Source organism: Taeniopygia guttata, chromosome 3, assembly GCF_048771995.1.
Source record: "Taeniopygia guttata chromosome 3, bTaeGut7.mat, whole genome shotgun sequence".
Lineage (NCBI taxonomy): Eukaryota > Metazoa > Chordata > Aves > Passeriformes > Estrildidae > Taeniopygia > Taeniopygia guttata.
In genome coordinates this window covers 52,109,338-52,129,849 of record NC_133027.1, presented here as the reverse complement: position 1 = coordinate 52,129,849, position 20,512 = coordinate 52,109,338, and the positions used below count along the sequence as shown (strand labels likewise).

Below are 20,512 nucleotides of genomic sequence, written 5' to 3'. Positions count from 1 at the left end.
CGGTAGGGAAGATGGAAATAGACTGAATGTTGTCAGTATTGGGTTTTAAAGGCATCCATCAAACGTTGTTACAATGCTAACAGCAGTTTCCAAATGCCAATTATTTAGAAACACTGAACCATACTATTCTATACAAATTGAAGGGGGCTGATTTTATTACAAATATTTCTGTCTTTTCCAGTTAAGAATGTAACATTATGTAGTGATGTGAGACTGTTTTGTTAATTTACCCTTGAAATGCATTTATTCCAGGCACACAATAACAGTAACAGAGTAAAAATTAGTTTTCCTCTCTCACTTGCAATGACTGTGGTGGGGCTTAACAGGAACGTTAATAACAATCTTGACCCAAGCTGCATCTAATCTTCTGCTGCTATAAATAGAGTGACAGCAATTTGCACAATCTGATGATATTTTGTTCTTTGCTTCATGACAGTAGCTCTATAAAACAATTTCAGATTATCCACTCTTTTCTAAAGAAGGATTAAATCCATACATATTTGCAAAAAAAAAAGAAAGAATGTTGTTAATCGATTTCTACTCAGTAATGTATTTTTCAGGATGATAAACCATCATTTTTGAAGCATACCTGAAAATGCTTTACCATTTAAATCCATTGCATTGTTTGATATTGATCTACATAAAGAGGTATTGCTAGAAGAAAAAAAATACAAAACCCACAAACTTAAGGGGTAGATAAAGAGGAACATTTATTCTATACTCCTATCTATTTGAATCTATTAGATTTATATCTAGGTCAGTCCTTGAATAATATGGCCTCTGAATTCCATTAAATTTCTGATAGCTCTATTACAAGTCCTCGCACAGTCCATCAGAAATAAGAATTTTATTCTTTGGTGTTCCACTTCTCTCTAACAATAGATATCAAAACTGAATACAACAATCTGTTGTCACAGACCTTATTTCAATATTACTTTTCATTTAGAGGATCAAGGGGGGGAAAAAAGGTGGGTTTTGTAGATTTCCCTTAAAAATGACATAAATTAAGTGAAATGTAGAATCGTACTGTGTACACAGATTCATTCCAGAAAATACACCCCTGTAGAATATTTTTCTGTTAACATTGTCGAGATAAAAACCACATCTTCACGTTGCCGATTTCCATTTGAACGCTGCCAGGAGATATTTCAATTCTTTAAGTTGCACTGCCCTCTAGGGGAAAGGATCTTTAGCTGTGGCTCCATATCACGAGAACAAAAGCCGTCCTGCCTTTTCTCCTCCAGTTTTGAAGGGTGAACACTTTGCTTCCTCCGAATGTTACGCTGATGCTTGCTATGAGTTCGGCATGACTACCACGAAGACGAGCGAGGCCGCAGTATAGCCATGTTGTGTTTGAATTTTTATTCCCTTACCTGTTCTATTTGTGTGTGTGATGCCTCACCTGAAGCATGAGCCTGTGTAAGTAGTGAATCTTGCCCGGTTGAGCTCACCCTTCCTCTCAGTGGTCTGGGGACAGGGACTCAGGAGAGAAAATGGTTATCAGGGCTTTTCTGCTGGAGGTTCAACCTTGCGTAGCCCTGTTTGGGATCCTCCAAAAGGCAGCTCTGGGCTCTCTGCAGATCTAGTGCTCACTGAAGGAGCTGATCACTGTTGTGCAGATCATGAACCTGACAAGTGGAAAAATAATCATTTTCCAATAAACAGCTGACAAAAAGGCAGGTTTTAGTAAGAAACTCCCTAATACAAACAAGGGGGGAAAAAAAAGTTAATTCTGCTATTTGAGTCCTGTTATTTTCTAAAAAGAAATAATCAGAAAGCTAGGCAACTAATGACTATCATATTCATGCAAACTCAAAAGGGTCACAGAGAAGCAAGATATCACACTGGGGAAGCTATCTGGGACAGATATCTGGGTATGATGAATTCCACCCCCCTTCAAAGGAAGTAAAACTGGTATTTCACAATATAATTTAATGCTGTCAGGCTACTATATGTCTTGAAAATTGAATTAAATTCCAGAAGATAAATTCCTATAGCAGACTTTTTCTCTTTTAAAATTTCTTAGAAGAGATAGGTAGTGAAGGAGGAGCAGGACTTGGTTCAGTGAAGTGTACATAATTCTTCAGTATCTTTCCACAGTGGATGCTCCAAATGAGATAGCAGAAATAATGACTGAATTAGAGAAAATGATGGGATTTAGTATTTGGGAAAAAAAGAGATCAGGCTGGTATGGAGAGAAATAGGCTGCCATGGCTATATTCTTGTGAGGAAAAAGTGCACTCTGTGAAAATTGCGGGAATACTGAAGCATAAAAAAATCAGTAACTAATGAAAACTCATCTTTGAAAAAGATTAAGGGTTCCACAAACGAGAGGGAATGGAGATTATGCATTAATCACATGAAGCAAGCTGCAATGTTAGCTGTGAGCTGATGCTGCGCCTCCAGGACCTCTCAGCTACTGTGGTGGTATGTGGGAGATGAACACAGCACATTTCACTAGCTCAAATCAGTGCACAAAAAAAAGTGAACATTAAGAATCATTGTTCTGGATCTACTGACTGAACTAAAGGTATTCCAAAATTATTCCATGTCCACTAATTCTGTTTACCTACCTTTCAAACAAATAGCTATAACCATTTTATTATTACCATTTTATTATCACTAGACAATTGCAGCCTTAATCCTTCAGCTTGCAAAAATCCCTTCTTAGCCTTTCCTTTTTATGTTTGATTTTGAAAATAGGATTGCCTTTAAAATCAGTTACAAAGGGTAGATTTAGCAACATCCACAGATAAATCCAATCTGACCCCAGCATGTAATAGTGCAATGACTGCATGTTAGTAAGAATGGAAAGTTGTAAGAGACAAAAATGTTAATGATGTATGCTTCTAAACATTTTATTTAAAAATCCAATTTATGTATGTATGTATCCTTCTTAAGTGTCTAGTTTTGGATCTTAAGACTTTTTACAAAGGAAAGGGTGGTATTTTTCAGCTCAGATGGTATCCTTATTATTAATTTTTAAAAAATAAATACATATTTATTACAATGTCTATAATATTAAATGTGTTACCTAAATTTCCTGGTCCATGATTGATTTTTAAAGATTTTTAGGCCCTACTTTTTCTTTCAGGACTATTTTCTTTTTTTTGTGGACCTTTTCCTTTTCTGGGGCTGCGTTCATCTGCTGCGATTAGTTAGTAATTTCCATACAGTCTACATCACCCCAGCTAACATCTGTGCACACAGAGAGCGAGGGTCTGCACCTGGCCAGTGGTCTCTTTGACCTGTAAGTGTGACTTTTAATATTACAATGGACGTAGTTCAGCTATAGGACACATGGACATCAAATATTTCGCCAAGTTAATAAAGTATCCACAGACGTGCATCAACACTTGATTTACTACACCCTTAAAGTTTAAGTCCCAGATGTCCTTGACTATCTGGTTTAATGACATAAAACATTTTGCTTTACTACATCCAGTTCACTACACCTTGATTTGCTACAGCTTACAACTAACAAGATTGAAGCTTTAGCTCCCGGATGCCCTTGACTGACGGATGCTGGCTGCTGCTGTTCCCTGGCTGTATCTCATTTCCCGAGTATGATATGGATCTCACTTCCCGGCCTGAAGGCGTACAGAGCCCAGACCCCCAGGAGCACCCCGGCTCCGTAACCCCCAGGAGCATCCCGTCTGCCCACACCCCGCACGCTCCCGAGCGGCGGGGCCGTGCCGTGCCGTGCCGGGCCGGCAGTGACGTGCGGCGCCGTCAGCGCGGCGGAAGCGCGGCCGGAGCGGTAAACAACGGCGTCGGGCGCCGCCGCTTCCATCTTGGGGGAGCCCGAGCCCAGCCGGGACCATGGGCAGCGTCCTGGGCCTCTGCTCCATGGCGAGCTGGGTAAGGTGGGCGCGGGCGGCGCGGGGGTCCCTCCCTGCCTTTCCCTGCCTGCCGCAGGCTCGGGGCCGGCGGCCGCTGCTTCCCCTCCTTGCCTCCCACCCGGGCCTCGCCCGTCGCCCCCCCGCGCCGCTGGCACCCAGGGCGGCTGCGGGGCTGCCTCCTCCTCCTCCTCCTCCTCCTCCTGCGGGCCCCTTCCCGGCCCCTTCCCGGCTCCAGCCGGGCTCTGTCCGCCGAGAGGCCGCGGCCCGCCTCCGCCGGGCAGGGCGCTGTCCCCGCCGCGGTCCCTCTCCCGGGCTGCTCCCGGGATCCCCAGGGATCGCTCGGAGCCTTTCGCCGGCGCTGTGGGAGCTCCGTGCTTAGCCCAGACAGGCCGGCCTGTCGAGCTGCTGGGCGCCGCTTAATCCGTGTTGCTGTGCGGGAGGGGTCGCGGTGTCCTCTGAAATCACCTCTGCCCGAATCTCTAAGGAGTCTGATCAAATGCTTTGAACTCCAGCGTTTCTTTCGGGATAACCAAAACCCGCACGTTTCCCTGATTCTAATATTTGTATTTAATTCCTTTTTCTTACGGCTTTGTCTTGAGCAGCTCCACCCTTTGTAGCATCTTTGTCTCGCCGAGCCATCCTTTGCTCGCGGCACAGTAATCCTTGGTGATGTGTCACCACGTCAGGTGATTTTTGTTCGTGGGAAGCAATAGATTGAGATGGCATTAAGGCCCTTGGCACGATGCAGAAAAGCAAAGAAGTTGGTAGAGTCTTCAACTGAGGCATTGCTGTTTTATCCATAAGTGATATGTCTTTCTGTGTCTAGTCTGTGTTGACATAATCAAGTGGTTTGTTTTACATGTTTGCTGTAAGAATGTTAGTGGGATTCTGAAAATCTGAATTTTTCATACCAAAAATTTTTGATACCATGCATGAATTAAATTACCTATTATAAAAGCATTCATACGCACACTTCTAGTGATATAACAAAACCTCACATTTATCCAAGCTCCTATTTTTGTGATATCTGAATGTATGGGTTTTGGCTCCTCTAATGCAGAGTGACCTTTAATTAAGAGAGATGATCTATAATCCTTAATCTCATGTACAAATTATATGAAATTATCATAGAATTGGAAAATCTGCATAAATTAACTTCCAGGCTGATATGCCTGTAAATAATCAACTAGAACACTGATAATACAATTTTAACTAATTACTGTCAGGGTTCATTTTGGTCTCATTAACATCTTACTACTTAATGGTTTAGCCAGTTAGGCTTGAATGACTAACTGGATATAGTTAACAGTATTATTTTAAATTATTGTTAAATACTTCATGACATTGTGACTATAGGCTTTAATTTGAATACTTGAGTTAATATATACTGTGTTTCCAAGTAAACAGCCTTTCTGACAACTGGTTGGTGTTTGTTGTGTTTGAAGAGCTCCAGTCTACTTGCTCTTGATTATTTGTTTCTCTACAGAGAAATTCAGCCTGTTAGATAAAATTATTTGCATGAGATCATAATCTTAAATCAGATTTACTGTGAGTAGTTAACTCCTGTCCCTTCCTTTGAAGTGCCCAAACAAATCAGGCTGCGTGGTTTTTGTTGGTATTATTTTTCTCTTTCCCCTGATGGCTTTAAAGGGTTCATTTTCTTTCCACATTTAAAACCACAGCTAATCAGCACTTAAAACCTATACAGCGGTTCTGCCCAGGAACTGGACTCTGTGCCTGCTGGTCCCTAGGGGTGTGTCAGTAGGAGCTGTCTTTGTGGCTGTGAGGAGGAAGCTCAGTGAGGGTGAGGGAGTCTCTGGCCCAGGTGTGGTGCAGGTGGCACTGGGGATGCTGCTGCCAGCGGTGCTCCTCCCTAGGGCACCTCCTGTGTGTGCTGTGCAGAGCCGCTCTGCTGGAGGCCCCAGTCAGGCCTCTTGCCATGCTTGTGTCTGCTGGGCTTTTGTGCTGTGTTACTGCTGTGTGTTACTGCTCTGCACTCCCGTGTGCTGACCAGGCAGTGCTTCAGGTTAGCATTTTTAGGAGCAAGGGGAGCCTGTCAGAGATGGGGATGAGTCTAAAGCCGTAAGAGCAGAGCCATCTCATCAAAAGTCATCTGCTCCTGACAGCCTAGATTGATAAGGCAGCACTGTTTCATCACCTCTGCTGTGTCTTGCTTCTATTGTTCTCTTCTCTGAAACTGCTGAGCTGTTTTGCTCTTCTAATATTCTCTCTCAAGGCATATGTCTTGATTAATTCAGTGTCTGTAAGCTTAAGAGTAGGGGTGATGTAGCTAAACCCTGACTAGGCCCATCAGGGGCTTAGTGTTTTTGCAAATACTTAATTCAATATATAATAATTTAGTCATTGCTCCAGCAGGGAGATGATGTTTAATGTTAAAAACTTGTTCTGTGTTCATGAGGGGCAGTAAAATTTGTCCTTCCATGATTTTGTGGGGTTTTCTCTCTCCTTCATTATGCATCTTGTTAAGTGTTCCTTATGCAATTTCCACTGCCCTGGGGAATGAAGATGACTCCTTTAGCAGGCATGAATTAACTTGTATGCCCTGCTGGCTGCTCCCAGAATAGGTGTGTGGGTTTGTCTTTTCTTGTTTTGCCTTAGGATACACCATTGAGCTGCTTATTTTTCCTCAGAAATGTAAAGGGATATAAGTTGGTGGGTAAGTAAAGTTTCTGGAAGGCAATAGATTTTATTCAGTTGTGTCTGAGTAACTTTTGTCTAAGCTTCCCTATGGAAGCAAATGAAAAAGTACTTGTGGAGTAACTTTTTGTCTGCATATGTGACTGAGTCACACTGGGGAGTTAAGCTTTGATGTCCATGGTAGTGTCTTGCTGTGTGTACTACTGAAATTTTTGTTGGAGGTTTACTTTAAATTTAGGAAGAAAGTGGCACAAACTCGCTTTGTCTCCTGTGCTGGTGAGCTGAATTCCATGGGCTGAATGTTCCTTGGTCCCTGGTCTTTTTGAAGTCTGTAGCAAGTAGTTTTGCCGATAGTATAATACTATTTTGTTGGAATTGTATGTATTTTATTCTCTTTTTCCGAAGAAAGAGAGAATTGGACTGTAACGTGATTCCCTGTGTAAGTAGCCAGCTTGTATAAATAGTGTCATGTATCAACAGGTGTCTCTTGTTCAGAGATGGATGTGCATGAGCAGTTTAGGGGCAAAACGTTTTAAAAGCTAGTGTTAGTGCTCAGACATTCCATTGCAGTGTATGGCTTCTCTTGAGGCACATTTTTTCCCAGTGAGTTGGAGACAATCGTCTTCATTTCAGTTACTGCAAGTCTTTCCTGTCTGTAGAAGCATTCGTGCTTCTGCTTCCACTGAGGAAAGGAGCAAGTTGCTTGAATTATTTAGGTATTTAACAAACAGTGTAACACTGGGATTCCTTGCAGAAATGAATTTTCATAACAGTTGCTCCTGTCCGCATGTTTTCTGCAGCAGATGAGCCTGGTCATATATTATATTCTGCCAAACTCAACCTTTTATTCTACAGTATGTTTAGAAATGTTAATGCAGACAGAATTAGTTCAAGAAAATAATTGTTTGAACAGAGCACTGAGATATTTTTCACTGGAAAGATTATTTGTGTATGTAGGAAATAGTGTAAGACAGTAGTACTATAAAATTCTGATTTGGAGATAATATTTGCCATACATTTCCTGCTTATGAAGCATAGATGTCCCTAGTGTAGTTGCTTGCAGTCCTAGAGCAGCCTCAAAGGTCCACCTACTCCATCTCTCCATCTTTTATGAAAAAGGGGGCCTGAGTGGGATGATCTGGTACCCTGTCCAGTTGCATCTTGAACACTGCCAGTGATGTAGACTCTACCATATCCTTAGGGAGGTTGTTGCAGGGATTGGTTGATCTCAGTCTAATAATTTCTAAGTCGAATATTTTCTGTATTAGATTGAGATGAAACCTCCTATAATCAATGTCTTCATATTATTTGTGCTGTACTGAGTGGAGGAGAAGGTAAAAAGGGGCAGTATAATAACTTCCACACCCTGAAATACTTATAATGAGAATCTGCCTAGTTTCAGTGGTTTAGCAAGACAAATGTAATGGTGAAGTTTGCTAATTTAAAGATGATTCTCTAGTGCACTGGAGTGAAAATTGTTGGCTCCTTGAGAAGGAATACGTGTGCCAAAAAGAATACAGGGAGGTTATTTAAAAGACAAAGTTTGTGGGTCCAGTGTGTGTCAGGTTAAAACTGTAAGAATGATATAATCAGCCTTTTCCCGAGGGCTTCTCAGGAGGCTGCCAGCAATGTTGTGGCAATCTGTCTGCTTTTCCCGGCAGCCCCTGGGGCTTTTCCGGTCACAGTGGGCTGCTGGCATTTTTGGTTGTCATATGACTGAACTGCTGAGAACTCTGTCTGACACATGCCTGTCATACTGGGTGATTGGCATGTCCTGGTCATGTCGCCTTGAACTCCTCCTGTCCTTAGGTGACTGACTGTCTCTCATGCAGTGATGGACACCTGTGGCTTTTGTCCCATGGTGGAAGTGTCCCTGGATGTGTGCTGAGGGAGAAGCTGGGTTTTAACCCTGTTCTGTATCTTTTTTTTGTCAGAGATAGCATGGTTTGTTGCAGTTCAGAGAAGTGCAGTGATCACAATTTTGATTGTACCTTTCCTCCTTTGGCTAATGTTTACTTGTGGGACCTTGCCTTTCTTTTACTTCCCAAATTGTCACTCAGCACATGGCAGGGAATTGTTCCCTGCTTCCCAACCATTTCGTGTTGAAATAGCTCCCTTTCTTCTTCCCACAATTTTCTGTGTGAGAATTAAATTTGTCCTGTTTGGTTTTTTTCCTCCTTGTAGTATTACAACTGTACAACATTCCCATCCACTTTTGCTGTTGATATTTGGTATCAATAACACATGTACTGCATATTTGCTCTGTTCTTACTGTTTGTAACTTTTACATTGCATAAGTTAATTTTGCAGAATTATGTGGTATGTGACTACCTGCTAATATGAAATAGTTTGCAACCTAAGATTTAGGCTCTATCTCCTGTTTTTTTGTGTTTTGGAAATATTTATGGTCCCAGTGAGACTTATCCCAACTATGCAAGGTGCTGAGAGTGTACCTACATGACAGTTGTGCTGGTATCTTTTTCCTGTGGTATGTTTGTTTATTCTCTGCAGCTGTGGAAGGGAGGATGTAGTTGCTAACAAAAGAATATCCTTCCATGTAATTTAGCTGAAATGAAATAAAATTCAAGAGAAAAAAATGAGCCTGAATGCAGTCTTTATTTCTCCTGAATGGCTAAGTGATTACTTCTGGCATAGCAGTAATTTCACTGTGCAGTGGCGCATCGGGAAGTGCTGTTGTTTGGTGGCTCTGTAACGTGTTGCAGTGACAGTCTTCACCAGCAGTGGGATGCAAGGAGAGTAATTTTCTATCACATCTGATGATCTGCACAGCCTAATTAAATATTGAAATCTAGCAATCCAAAGCTTTTTAAATAATTCATGTTTTGTCTTTTTGTCAGATACCATGCTTGTGTGGAAGTGCCCCGTGCCTGCTTTGCCGATGCTGCCCCAGTGGAAACAACTCCACCATAACTCGGCTGATTTATGCCTTCTTTTTGCTTCTTGGCGTGAGCGTTGCCTGTGTGATGCTAATACCAGGCATGGAAGAGCAGCTGAAGAAGGTCAGCATTTATTGCTAGCATTTTTGGTAGGAAAAATGTCATAAATAATAGTAATTGACATCTTGAAAAGCATGGATTTTATTTGGAAATATATTGTTTTGCTACCAGCTGTGCTTCACAATCACCATTAATTTGTTCATAAGTCAAATAAAGAAGTTGTGGGAAGATCCCTCTATAGATGAAAAGCACTCTTTTGAGTGAAATATTTTTCACTCGTCGTAGTAGCGTGTTTTCCACCCAGAGAATTAGGAAGTGTTTGTAGGATCTTACAGTTTATTAGCTATATGAAGATGCGATATAAAATTGAAGAGTGGTAATCTGAGTTACAGTAGAGCTTACAGGTTCACTGAGCTTGGGTTGCATGTACTTCAGTTCTGTTTTACAGTGTTTATTTTGTTTCAGTAGATAGTAGCTTTGTTTAGGCATGATTTTCATGTCTTTTTTCCCCCAAATGATTAATCTGTAAATGTGTATTGTAGGTTGGTATAGTTACCACATTAGAGCTTCAGTGAGAGCCATGTTAGTCACCTAGGAAAGAAAATTACAGCTTTCTGGAGTATGATTTGACTTCTGAAAGATGTTGCTCACGTCCTGGTAGTGACTGGAGAGAATGTTCTCAGTTGTTTCATATGGAAATTATGAATACACCTAATTGATGGTGATGGTACTTTTTTGGGAAAGGCTGTTTTAAAGAGATGTAAGCAGCCTGCCACCTCCTAGTATGTCATAAGCCTGATAGTGACTGTCAAGGCAAATATACCAGTTCCCAGATCTTTATGTCTTGATTCAGATCAACAAGGGAAAACTGCATTTCTTTGAGAAGTTTTGAAATTATTAATAATACCAAAAACCTGGTAATAAGATCCCTGTCCCATTCATGGAAACATTCAAGGTCAGGTAGGATGGGGCCTTGAGCAACTTGATGTAGTTGAAGATGTCCTTGCCCACGGCTGACGGGTTAGTCTAGGTGAGCTTTAAAGGTCTTCTCCAACCCAAACTATTCTATGGGAAGATTTATTTTATTTTATTTTATTCTGCCTATGCGGGACTTTTTTTCCTTGCATGTGTTTGATATTCTAGTTGGACTGTAGCTAATGATGCAGTCCTTCAATATCATACTTTCTCACAGTGTTAATAGTTACGTAATGTTAGAATATTAGTGAATTGTGTATTGGAAATCTTTTGATATACATTTACTGACAGGAGTTCTTTTAAAAATGAGTGATGTGTCTTGTATTTATCACAGATTCCTGGATTTTGTGATGGAGGATTGGGAACAAGTATTCCTGGTGTGCAGGGCCATGTGAACTGTGATGTCCTGGTTGGCTACAAGGCTGTGTACCGTGTGTGCTTTGGCATGGCCATGTTCTTCCTTCTCTTCTCCTTGCTGATGATCAAAGTGAAGAGCAGCAATGACCCCAGAGCAGCTGTGCACAATGGGTAAGATGCAGAAATGAGTGCTGAGTTAGTGATTAATTTTTGTTTCATTCCACAGAGATCTTTCCAAGAAATAAAAATATTTAAGAGCCTCATCTGAATTCTATTCCTCTTAACTTTGAAGTTCATAAGAACTTGTGTTTCTTTCTGAACAGTTTTCTTTTAGAGATTATAGTGGTTACACATATATATCGATATAGATGTATAAAATGTATCTTTCATCTTTCTGCTATCTTTTCAGTTGCCCCTCTGCAAAAAGAAATGAGTTATGTATCTAGTTTCTGAGTTTTCCAGTAGATTTTCATTTGTATTTCATTTTAGCTAGGATTATCAGATGGAAGAATATAGTGGAATTTCAGCTTGTATATTGACACAAGTGGTAGTTTTCATCCAGGTCCTGCCTATGTGTAAAGTAGCTCCTTGGACTAAGGAAATGTAAACATTTGTGAGAGGACATGGTGCTGAAAAGCCTAAAACCATTTATGGTGCCTAATCTTGGTGGTCACAGTGATTGCTTAGACTACTACTTTTTAGAGGTGACTGTATTTAACAGAAGCTATGAAACAGCTAAGCCAAAAAAATTTATTTTATATTCAGTATAGTAGGGTTAAACATGTCTAGCATAAAACGAGAAAAAGCTTTGAATTATTTCTGTAGGGGAAAATAATTAAGACTGATCAGAATATTGCTTGGTTTACTTTTGGTTTTTTTAGTCTCTTTTAAAGAGAGTACAGTATTAAGATATGTTAGCAAGAGTAACTCACTTCAGCCTTTCCCTCCACCCTGCTTTGTTTAGGAGAAAATGCTTGTTGCAAGCAAGAAGAAAGTGGTTCGGCTATGTTCTGTATCAGAGCTCTGTTGTTTTTCTTAGTTTTTTTTCAGAGAAAGGCACATGGTGATTTTACATGATGAGGAATGCTTTTTACCTAAATTTTTTCTTAAGTATTTGGGATCTTCTTGATAACCTTACTTGGAGTTGTGCTCTCCAATACAAATTTAGATACTGGTAATGCAACCCTTAGCAGTTTGCTCTTCTTAGCCAATCTAACATCAGCACTAGGATACAGGGGAAAATAATGCTATTTAACTGTTGCTGGTAAAATATATAATAACATTAATTTCAACACTTCTGTAATAACTCGTTGCTTCAATAATATGTGTTACTGAGCTTTATGAAAAGCTTTATGGCTTTTGATTTTTGAAATTGTCTGTATGTTCAGTAATATTTTGTGACGTAATCTTTTTGTCAGTGATTTGAACTATTCAGAATACTAGGTTTCTGCATATATGTGTACTAACTTTTTCATGCTTGCATGCAAGTTAAGCCCAGTAATACAATCTAGCACCAATGTTCACCTTCTCTGCTTTTTTAATGGCAATCGTAGTGGTTTCTTGCCTCAGGTTTATGACCACAACAGAAAAAATTCAATTATAATGTATCTACGAGATAGTTGCTGGCTTGACAGAATGCACAGCAGCTTTATGTGTTATTTCAGATGACTATTGTTTTCAGTTGTGGAATGGGGTAGAGCAGAGACATCTAGAATTAGAGATTAAATATATACAAACTTGAACCCATTTCTATTTCTATAATTGAGAATGACATCGATTTAAAAAAGTGGATTCTAAAACTACTTTTAGTGGGGTTTGTATTACACTGTAAATGTTACAACTTAATTCAACTTTCATACTGGATTTTGTCACTTCTCTATATCCTAAGAAATTAGTCCATTTTGTTCTGTATTCTACACTTCTGTCATCTCACATAGTTCCTCTCCACACAACTTGAACTTGTTCTTCTGGTATCCATCATTTGATTGTTACAGCCAGCAGGAAAGATTAAACTTGTTCAAAGTATGGGAAGAAATGGGAAGGAATAGAAAACTTGAAAAATTGACAAGTGTTTGACATTGTGGTGGTGTGGTACACATCTTTATGTGGTTACATTCAGTTTTGAAGTGCATGTAGATGGAATCATGCCTGTTTTTGGAGCTGCCTGTCACTGGGATCAGAAAAAATAGTCTTTACCTCCTTACAGTTTTGTTGGCATAACAGTTTGAAGTTCTCCATGTGGGGTATATTTATACAGTTAGTATTTGGGGTGAGGTTGGTGTACCTTTGGTGAAGGATACTCCCTTGTATGCTTTCTGGAAACATCTGATGTCTTTTGATGGTCTGTGAATGCATATCTGTTACTGGAAGAAAAATTCCAATGACACTGCCCTGAAGCAGAGTCTTGGAACTTGATTGTGTCTTTTCTGTGCAGGATAAATGATTTGCATTTGTTTTTGTGATAAATCCTCATCAGCTGTAGGCCTAAAGAATCTGAAGTTGGGTGGGAAGGATCCAGACTTTTGTGTATTTCTCTCATGTAGGAAGTGAACTAACACTGGTAGGGAGCTCCAGCATAATATTGTATGTTGTTGTAGGCAACAATTACAACTTTGATATTAAAAGTAGGAAGATGTGTATTTTATGTGTGAATTAGACTAGACTTAACAGTTGACTTATATTTTTTATTTCCCTTTAGATTCTGGTTCTTTAAATTTGCAACGGCACTTGCAATTAGTGTTGGAGCTTTCTTCATACCAGAGGGACCATTTACAACTGGTGAGGGAATATTATCTTCCTCTGCATCTTTGCACTATCATACTTAGTTTCAAATAAAGTGCATGCTGATGTCATGCAGTTTTAATTGTAGCTGTGTTACTGTAGTGCTTCTCTGTGTTTAGGGACAGTACAGTGGGGGGTAAATGACCTATGGTTCTTAACTGGTTTTGTTTTACTTCTCTTCTAGTGTGGTTTTATGTAGGTATGGCTGGAGCATTCTGCTTTATTCTTATTCAGCTGGTCTTGCTTATTGACTTTGCCCATTCTTGGAATGAATCTTGGGTTGAAAAAATGGAGGAAGGAAACTCAAGATGCTGGTATGCAGGTAAGGAGGGACTGTACTACAGTCAAGTTTTAAATTTAATTTAATGTGCAGTGTGTTAAATGAGTTACTCACTGAATAGTTCATTTTACCAGTGCAGAAAGGGCTGCTTCATGCATGAGTATCATTTTCTCAGATACGTAGTTCAGCTCATTGATGTCCTTCTGTTGTCAAGTTAAATAAGGGAAGCAGGGAGAGGTACAGCAGCCTCTGAGTATTAAGATCTATTCTCTGGGAGCAGGGCATGAGTTTCACACAATCACAGAATGGGTGAGGTTGGAAGGGACCACAGCAGCTCATCTGATCCAGCCTCCCAGCTCAGGCAGGATCATCCTGGAGCACACATGGCACAGGATTGTGTCCAGATGGTTCTTGACTATCTCCAATGGGGGAGACTCTAAAACATCTCTGGGTAATCAACTCCAGAGTGCAGTCACACAACGTAAAGAAGTTCTCCCTCATGTTTAGGTGGAGCTTCTGTGCATCATGAAATCAGAGAAGTGGCAACTGCAGCTTTTTGGGGTTTTTTTGTTTTGTTTTGGTTTTTTGGGTTGGTTTTGGGTTTTTTGTTGTTTGTTTGTTTGGTTTTTTTTAGCCACAGGTTTTGCTAGTCCTTCAGTGCTCATTAAAAACAAAGTAACCTGCTAGTGCATGGTGTTGAGTAGAATCATCTCAAACAAACGTTTTTTCTGATTTACAGTTAGTCATTCTTTGAAGGTATATGCTGAGTGAAAGGTCAGGGTAGTGAAGGAGAGTAAAGTCATCTCACTGGAGAAATCTTATTTTAATAAAGTGTCTCAGATATGATAATTTAGCTGTTTCAAAAGACAGCATGGCCTGTCTTTATTCAGTGGCCACTTCTCTATTTAGTGTTTTTATTAAGATGTAATTTGGAAATGAGATTTTGTTTTAGCGTCTGTTGGAGAAGTATTTCTTCAGTTTCTTTTTTAAGCTGTTAGCTAGGGAGTGTCCGGTATAACTGTGTTCCTTTATTGCTCTTCTGGTTGCTGTTGGAACACTGGAGAATCAAGCATAGCTTCAGGATTCCCATGTATTGTTTCTTTTTAATACTTCACAGGCTATTTGAGAACTTCCTTTACATTTCAATGCCCAGAACTCTTGTTGTATATTGTATCCCACACTTGATAATCATGTAGTATCATTCCAATCATAGTAGTCTTTGTTATTAACAAGTTTAACTATGGTTTTGTTTCTTCACAGCTCTGCTCTCAGCTACAGCTGTCAACTATCTGCTGTCTCTAGTAGCTATTGTCTTGTTTTATGTTTATTACACTCATCCAGAAGGTTGTTCTGAGAACAAGACATTCATCAGTGTTAATATGCTCCTGTGCATTGGTGCTTCTGTAATGTCAATTCTGCCAAGGATTCAGGTATGATTTTAATTCTGTTGCCTCTTGTGTTTTCAAAATATAATTGTGCCTACAACTTTTGTTGCCTAACTTCCCTGTTTTGTGACTCCTTTGTGTAGGAATCTCAGCCAAGATCTGGTTTGCTGCAGTCTTCAGTGATCACAATTTACACAATGTATTTGACTTGGTCAGCCATGACCAATGAGCCAGGTAGGCGTAATAGCAGTGTAGAGCTTTTTGGGTAATCCGTTCAGTGGTAAATTGTACTTCCAGCTCTTTTGCAAGGCAGCATTAGAACAGGGTAATAGAATGTGCATGTGTTAGGGCTTAGCTGCATGTGCTACTAGGAGCCCGCTCTCCTGAGGGATAGGAAGGGATATGCAGCAGTGAGGGAGGGCAGGGTCTGCGTGGCTGCTCCAGGCAAGCTCCCCTGAGGGGGAGAGGGAAGCAGAGAGCCACTTCTTCCAGGGTGTGCTTACCTTTTCCTCCCCCCAAAGCCAAGCTCCCAGCAGTGATGTAGGAGGTATAAAATAGCAACCTGGCCTTGCCCACACATCTTTGAGCTTCACCCCCTCTGCAACCAGCATACTAAAATAATGTCTTTTCCCCCTGCTTGTATGGCATGTAAGCGTTTCTGCTCTTTACTGGCAGAACTACAGTATTCTAAAGCTTAGATTTTGCAGATCAGTGCAACTCCCCTGAGGAGTCTAGGAGTTTCATCTCTACCAGGTTTCACGTTTCTTAGGTGACCAAGATGCTACTGATTGTATTTTTCCAAACTGAGGATTTATAACAAGTATTAATAAATGTTGTTAATGTTTATTGTGTTTGGAAACAGTTGATTGCCTCTAAAAATAAATAAGTGCGAAATTCTGATGATTAAAATAAATCACCTGATACTGATTTTAGTAGTTTTAATTGGGCCTTTGGCCCTTTTATCTATGGACAATCCTCTGTGCTTCTGTGTCATGGAATACGCGAGTCATCTAATTCAGGCAGTGATTATGGGAAAATAAGATTGTCTACTACTTTCAGCCATTTCATCAATGTTACCTGTGGATGCTGTGGGTTGGAAACCACTCATAATAAAAAACTGACTTAGTGGTATTATTTTCCAATTCTGGGATGACTCGGGTACCCCATCTATAGAATATGCTTGTTAAACTTGTTTCTTAGCAGTAGAATATCTGAAGTTTATTATGCAGAAATGTCTGTTTTGTTGTATCTAATTATGTATGGAATGATGGAATAGTAAAGCAGTTGATGCATATCTTACATAAGTTCAGAATCCTTTTATCTGCGTGAAGAGACAGATTTTTATGCCATATACTGTCATTTCCCTCCTCTAGAGAGATTCAGTAGGCTAAAAATAAATTCAGATTTTACTTCAAGATTGTCACAGTCACGAAGTTCCTTTCTATTTCTGTGCATTCAACATGGAAATGTGTTATTAAATATTTGTCCTGTTCTTGTCTTATGTAAGTTCTAATGCAATTTCCCTCACAGACAGGCGCTGTAACCCCAGTCTGCTGAGCATCATTGGTTACAACAGCACCACCATTCCAACCCAAGGTCAGGTAGTGCAGTGGTGGGATGCACAAGGGATTGTAGGACTGGTTTTGTTTCTGCTTTGTGTTCTCTATTCAAGGTAAGATTCCTTAAAAAAAATGCATTAATTTGTATCACTTCTTATTGTTGGATACTAAATTGGATTTATTTATTTATTTGATTTATTTATTATTTGAGTTATTTATTTGGGTAACTGTACAGTGTCCTTTTCTGTTATATCCAGCATCCGGACATCCAACAACAGCCAAGTTAACAAGCTGATGCTGACCAGTGATGAGTCAACACTGATAGAGGATGGAATGCCCAGGAGTGATGGCTCCCTTGATGATGGAGATGATGTTCACCGAGCTATAGATAATGAGAGGGATGGAGTTACTTACAGTTACTCCTTCTTCCACTTCATGCTTTTCCTGGCATCACTGTATATCATGATGACACTTACCAACTGGTACAGGTATTTACATTTGATTAGATGTGCTGATAATGAGCATACAAGAGGCCATCTGTTGCTGGACAAAGAGGCACAAGTTGCATGCTCTGGAATGTAGGTCTTGAGTAGGCCTTCTTAAGGAAGTGTATCTGAAAACTGTAGCCAACCTTGTTCACAAGTGCCTGTCATACTTTCTAGGATGATTCTTGTTATTCACAGAATTGCTGAAATACATCTGCTAAAGTGAACTGGATGAAGTCTTAAATTATGTAACAAAAATTAGTAAACACTAGGCCCATGTCTAGTACAGAGAGCTAGAAAAAGGACATGTTATTTCAACAGGTCAAGGGGAAGGTGTTTCTTCCCAACTCCTCCAGTTCTGATGCTTCCCAGTACAAGAGGGACATGGACATACTGGAGAGTCTAGTGAAGGGCCACGAAGATGATGAAGGGACTGGAGCATATGTGATATGAGGAGAAACTGAGAGAGCTGGGACTGTTCAGCTTGGAGAGGAGAAGGCCCAAGGGGTGTCTCACCACTGTGTATAATCATCTGAAGCAGGTGTGCAAAGAGGATGGAGCCAGGACTTCTCAGTGGTACCCAGTGACATGGCCAGAGGCAAAAAGCCCAAACTGGGACACAGGCGGTTCCCTCTGAACGTAAAGAAACACTTCTTCATTGCTAGGGTGACTGAACACTGACACAGGTTGCCAGGGGAAGTTGTGGAGCTTCCATTCTTGGAGGTACTTCAAAAGCATCTGGGGCAGCTGGATTTAGATATCCCCGCTGGAACAGTGGAGCTGGACTAGAGAACCTTCAGTGGTCTCTTCCAAGCACAGCTATTCTCTGACCAGGCTTGGTGGAAGGAAATTATGTTGTCTGATCCTTGAAGAAAATCCTCACAATAAAGTAGTTCTGTGTGTGAATTGTTGTTAACAGCTACATCAAATGTTCTTTAGAATTAAAAAATACAACTTAAGGTCTCTAGTTACTTGGCAAAGAACAGTTTGTGTTGAAAAAGCAACACTAAAAGGTACTTCCTTCAGCAATAACTCTTAATAGATAGTCCTGCTGTGAAATTGATTTGTGGCCCTACTTGCGTCCAACATTACATCAAGATTATTGATTTCTCTAGGTGGTGTCCTTTGGCAAGGCAAAATACATTATTTTTATCTTGTGCTATCCATTTACTGCTTTCTGCAGATTCGTTAAAGATTCCTTGCAATTATTTCTCCTTTTTGGCTGCTTCTCATACTGAGTATTTTTTGTGCTGTTGTTGTTTTTCCACCTCCTCTGACACCTACCTAAAGTGGTGTTCTTGTACAGACTGGTGTGAACTGCCTGGGAGAAGGGTCCTTTGATTTGTGAATTGAGGATGATCTCCTGTGAAAATAGTGTTGAAGGGTAGCTTAGAACCACAAGTATGTTATATTGAAAAAAAATTTGCAAATGATCTTATTTTTTTTCCTTGGTTCACAGTCCGGATTCTTCTTATGAGACAATGACCAGCAAGTGGCCATCCGTGTGGGTGAAGATCTCTTCCAGCTGGATTGGCATCGTGCTGTACGTGTGGACTCTGGTGGCTCCGCTGGTTCTCACCAACCGCGACTTCGACTGAGCTGTACTGCTCTGGAGAGAGGCTGTGTTAGCATCACGTGTCCCTGAAACAAACAGTATTCCGGGTAATAGTGCGGGTGTAAATACACGTGTATGTGCTGTCCAGGTAGTATCCCTGCTTTATCCTGCATGATTACCTTGAATCATGTCTTGCCATTTCAGTAAATGACTTTTTCTAGCTGAGCTCAATGGTAATTGCTGTAATGATGGTTTTCATAGGATTACTCCTAGTTTGAGTGCTTTGGGAGCACAAGATGTAAGATCAAGAGCTTTTGGATGTATGTTTTTTTCCCCTCAATTCCATTAAATGGTTGTAGGAAAAAAGTGCAAGCATTAAATTAGGGTAATTAAACAGTGCTAGGTCAGGCTTTGCAAGTGAAGAAGGGTCTACATTTGATGACCCCTGTTGCCTTGATTCCCAAATAAGCCTTGAGTGTGTTAGACTCAAAGTGGAACACTTTGGGGTTCACTGGACACATTGCAGCACTTTGACACTACTAGCCTGACCTTTCCCATGCCGAGGACAGCTGTACCATCATCAACACAGATGTGAGGGGGGAAACTTGCACCTGGAGCTGCAGAGGAGCCAGTCCAGTGTGTCCCATTGCACACAGGAGGACAGGCACCCTGGGGGGAAATACCCTGGTATCAGATGCTCAGAAGCATGTTTTTAAGGCACCTGTTCACAATGTGCATCTACATAGTATTACTAGTTTTTTAAGTAGTTTAAGTAGCATAGCTGTGCTGTAATTTATTGCTGTTTTGTGTGCCACTTTCTTGGCTACACTACAATCATGAAGTTTGCAAGGAGCCGAGTGGTGAAAGCTGTGTAAGCCTTTTGGAGCAATCAAGTATTGTGATTAAAAAAAAAGTGGAGAAAATGGAGCACAGAAGTTACAATAACTGAAGGAGAAGGTTTGCATTTACTGAGGCTTCTGCTGAAGGGTTTCCTACAATATTTGGGGCTCTGAATCTTGAAATCTTTTACTGTATTAGGTATTTACTTGTTGTCCATTGCCAGAGATGGACTTGAGCCTAGGAAGTGTAAATCTAGGCATAGTTCCTGTGCAGTTACAAAATCTTAAAATGCTTTTGTGCTTTTTGCTTTGTAACTGAAGTACATAAACTGCATAATTTCTCTGTTACTTGCTACAACTTGAGCCTAGAGCAGCCTGACTGGAAGTGACCCTGGAGCCTGCAGCCGATGTCATGCTCATCCCTTTCCGTGGTGTTTGTAACTGTGACTTCGAGTTGCTATTCTCTGAAGCTTTTAATTCTGCACCTGAACACTGACATTTACTGCAAAGAGTCTGACATGTCAAGTCAAACTTGAGACAGTAATGGAAAGATTAGTAAAGGCTTATAATTTGGAATATGTTGTTACCTTATTAATAAATAAATTTGGATGAAGATGTCCCACGACTTCTGATGTCTCATGGTGCTGCCAGATGTTGGCTATTGCAAGGGTTTGTGTAACCGTCTCAACCCCTCTTCTGGGAATGCTTTGTAGCATTGTCAGGTTCTGAGAAGAGCTGGCAGTGCTGCAGAGCACACCTGTGAGTCCCTGGCTCTTTCAGGAGGTCACATGCAGCCCCCCTGGGTGAGGTCCTCTGACAGTTCTGTGCCCTTGGCAGCC

General features: G+C 40.6%; 1 protein-coding gene and 1 long non-coding RNA gene across 2 annotated transcripts; one reads left to right on the top strand and one right to left on the bottom strand.

Annotated features, from left to right (window-relative positions):
* Positions 1 to 216: 216 nt before the first annotated feature.
* LOC116808032 (uncharacterized) lies at positions 217 to 4,633 on the bottom strand. The gene is made up of 2 exons (XR_004367327.3): positions 4,428 to 4,633; positions 217 to 1,628 (listed from the first exon to the last, which is right to left on the bottom strand). It is a non-coding gene; the product is annotated as an uncharacterized lncRNA (long non-coding RNA).
* Positions 3,679 to 20,298, top strand: SERINC1 (serine incorporator 1). Its single transcript, XM_002189088.7, has 10 exons — positions 3,679 to 3,861; positions 9,359 to 9,520; positions 10,767 to 10,960; positions 13,488 to 13,567; positions 13,755 to 13,892; positions 15,111 to 15,280; positions 15,379 to 15,469; positions 16,766 to 16,907; positions 17,052 to 17,282; positions 18,739 to 20,298. Exons 1-10 carry the CDS (start codon positions 3,823 to 3,825, stop codon positions 18,875 to 18,877), a joined length of 1,386 nt encoding a protein of 461 aa, XP_002189124.1. The 5' UTR covers positions 3,679 to 3,822; the 3' UTR covers positions 18,878 to 20,298.
* Positions 20,299 to 20,512: the final 214 nt, after the last annotated feature.

Coding starts and splice junctions, on each gene's coding strand:
- SERINC1 (XM_002189088.7), top strand. CDS start 3,823: ATGGGCAGCGTCCTGGGCCTCTGCTCCATGGCGAGCTGG. Junction 9,521..10,766: donor TGGAAGAGCAGCTGAAGAAG/GTCAGCATTTAT, acceptor TATTTATCACAG/ATTCCTGGATTTTGTGATGG. Junction 16,908..17,051: donor CTTTGTGTTCTCTATTCAAG/GTAAGATTCCTT, acceptor TGTTATATCCAG/CATCCGGACATCCAACAACA.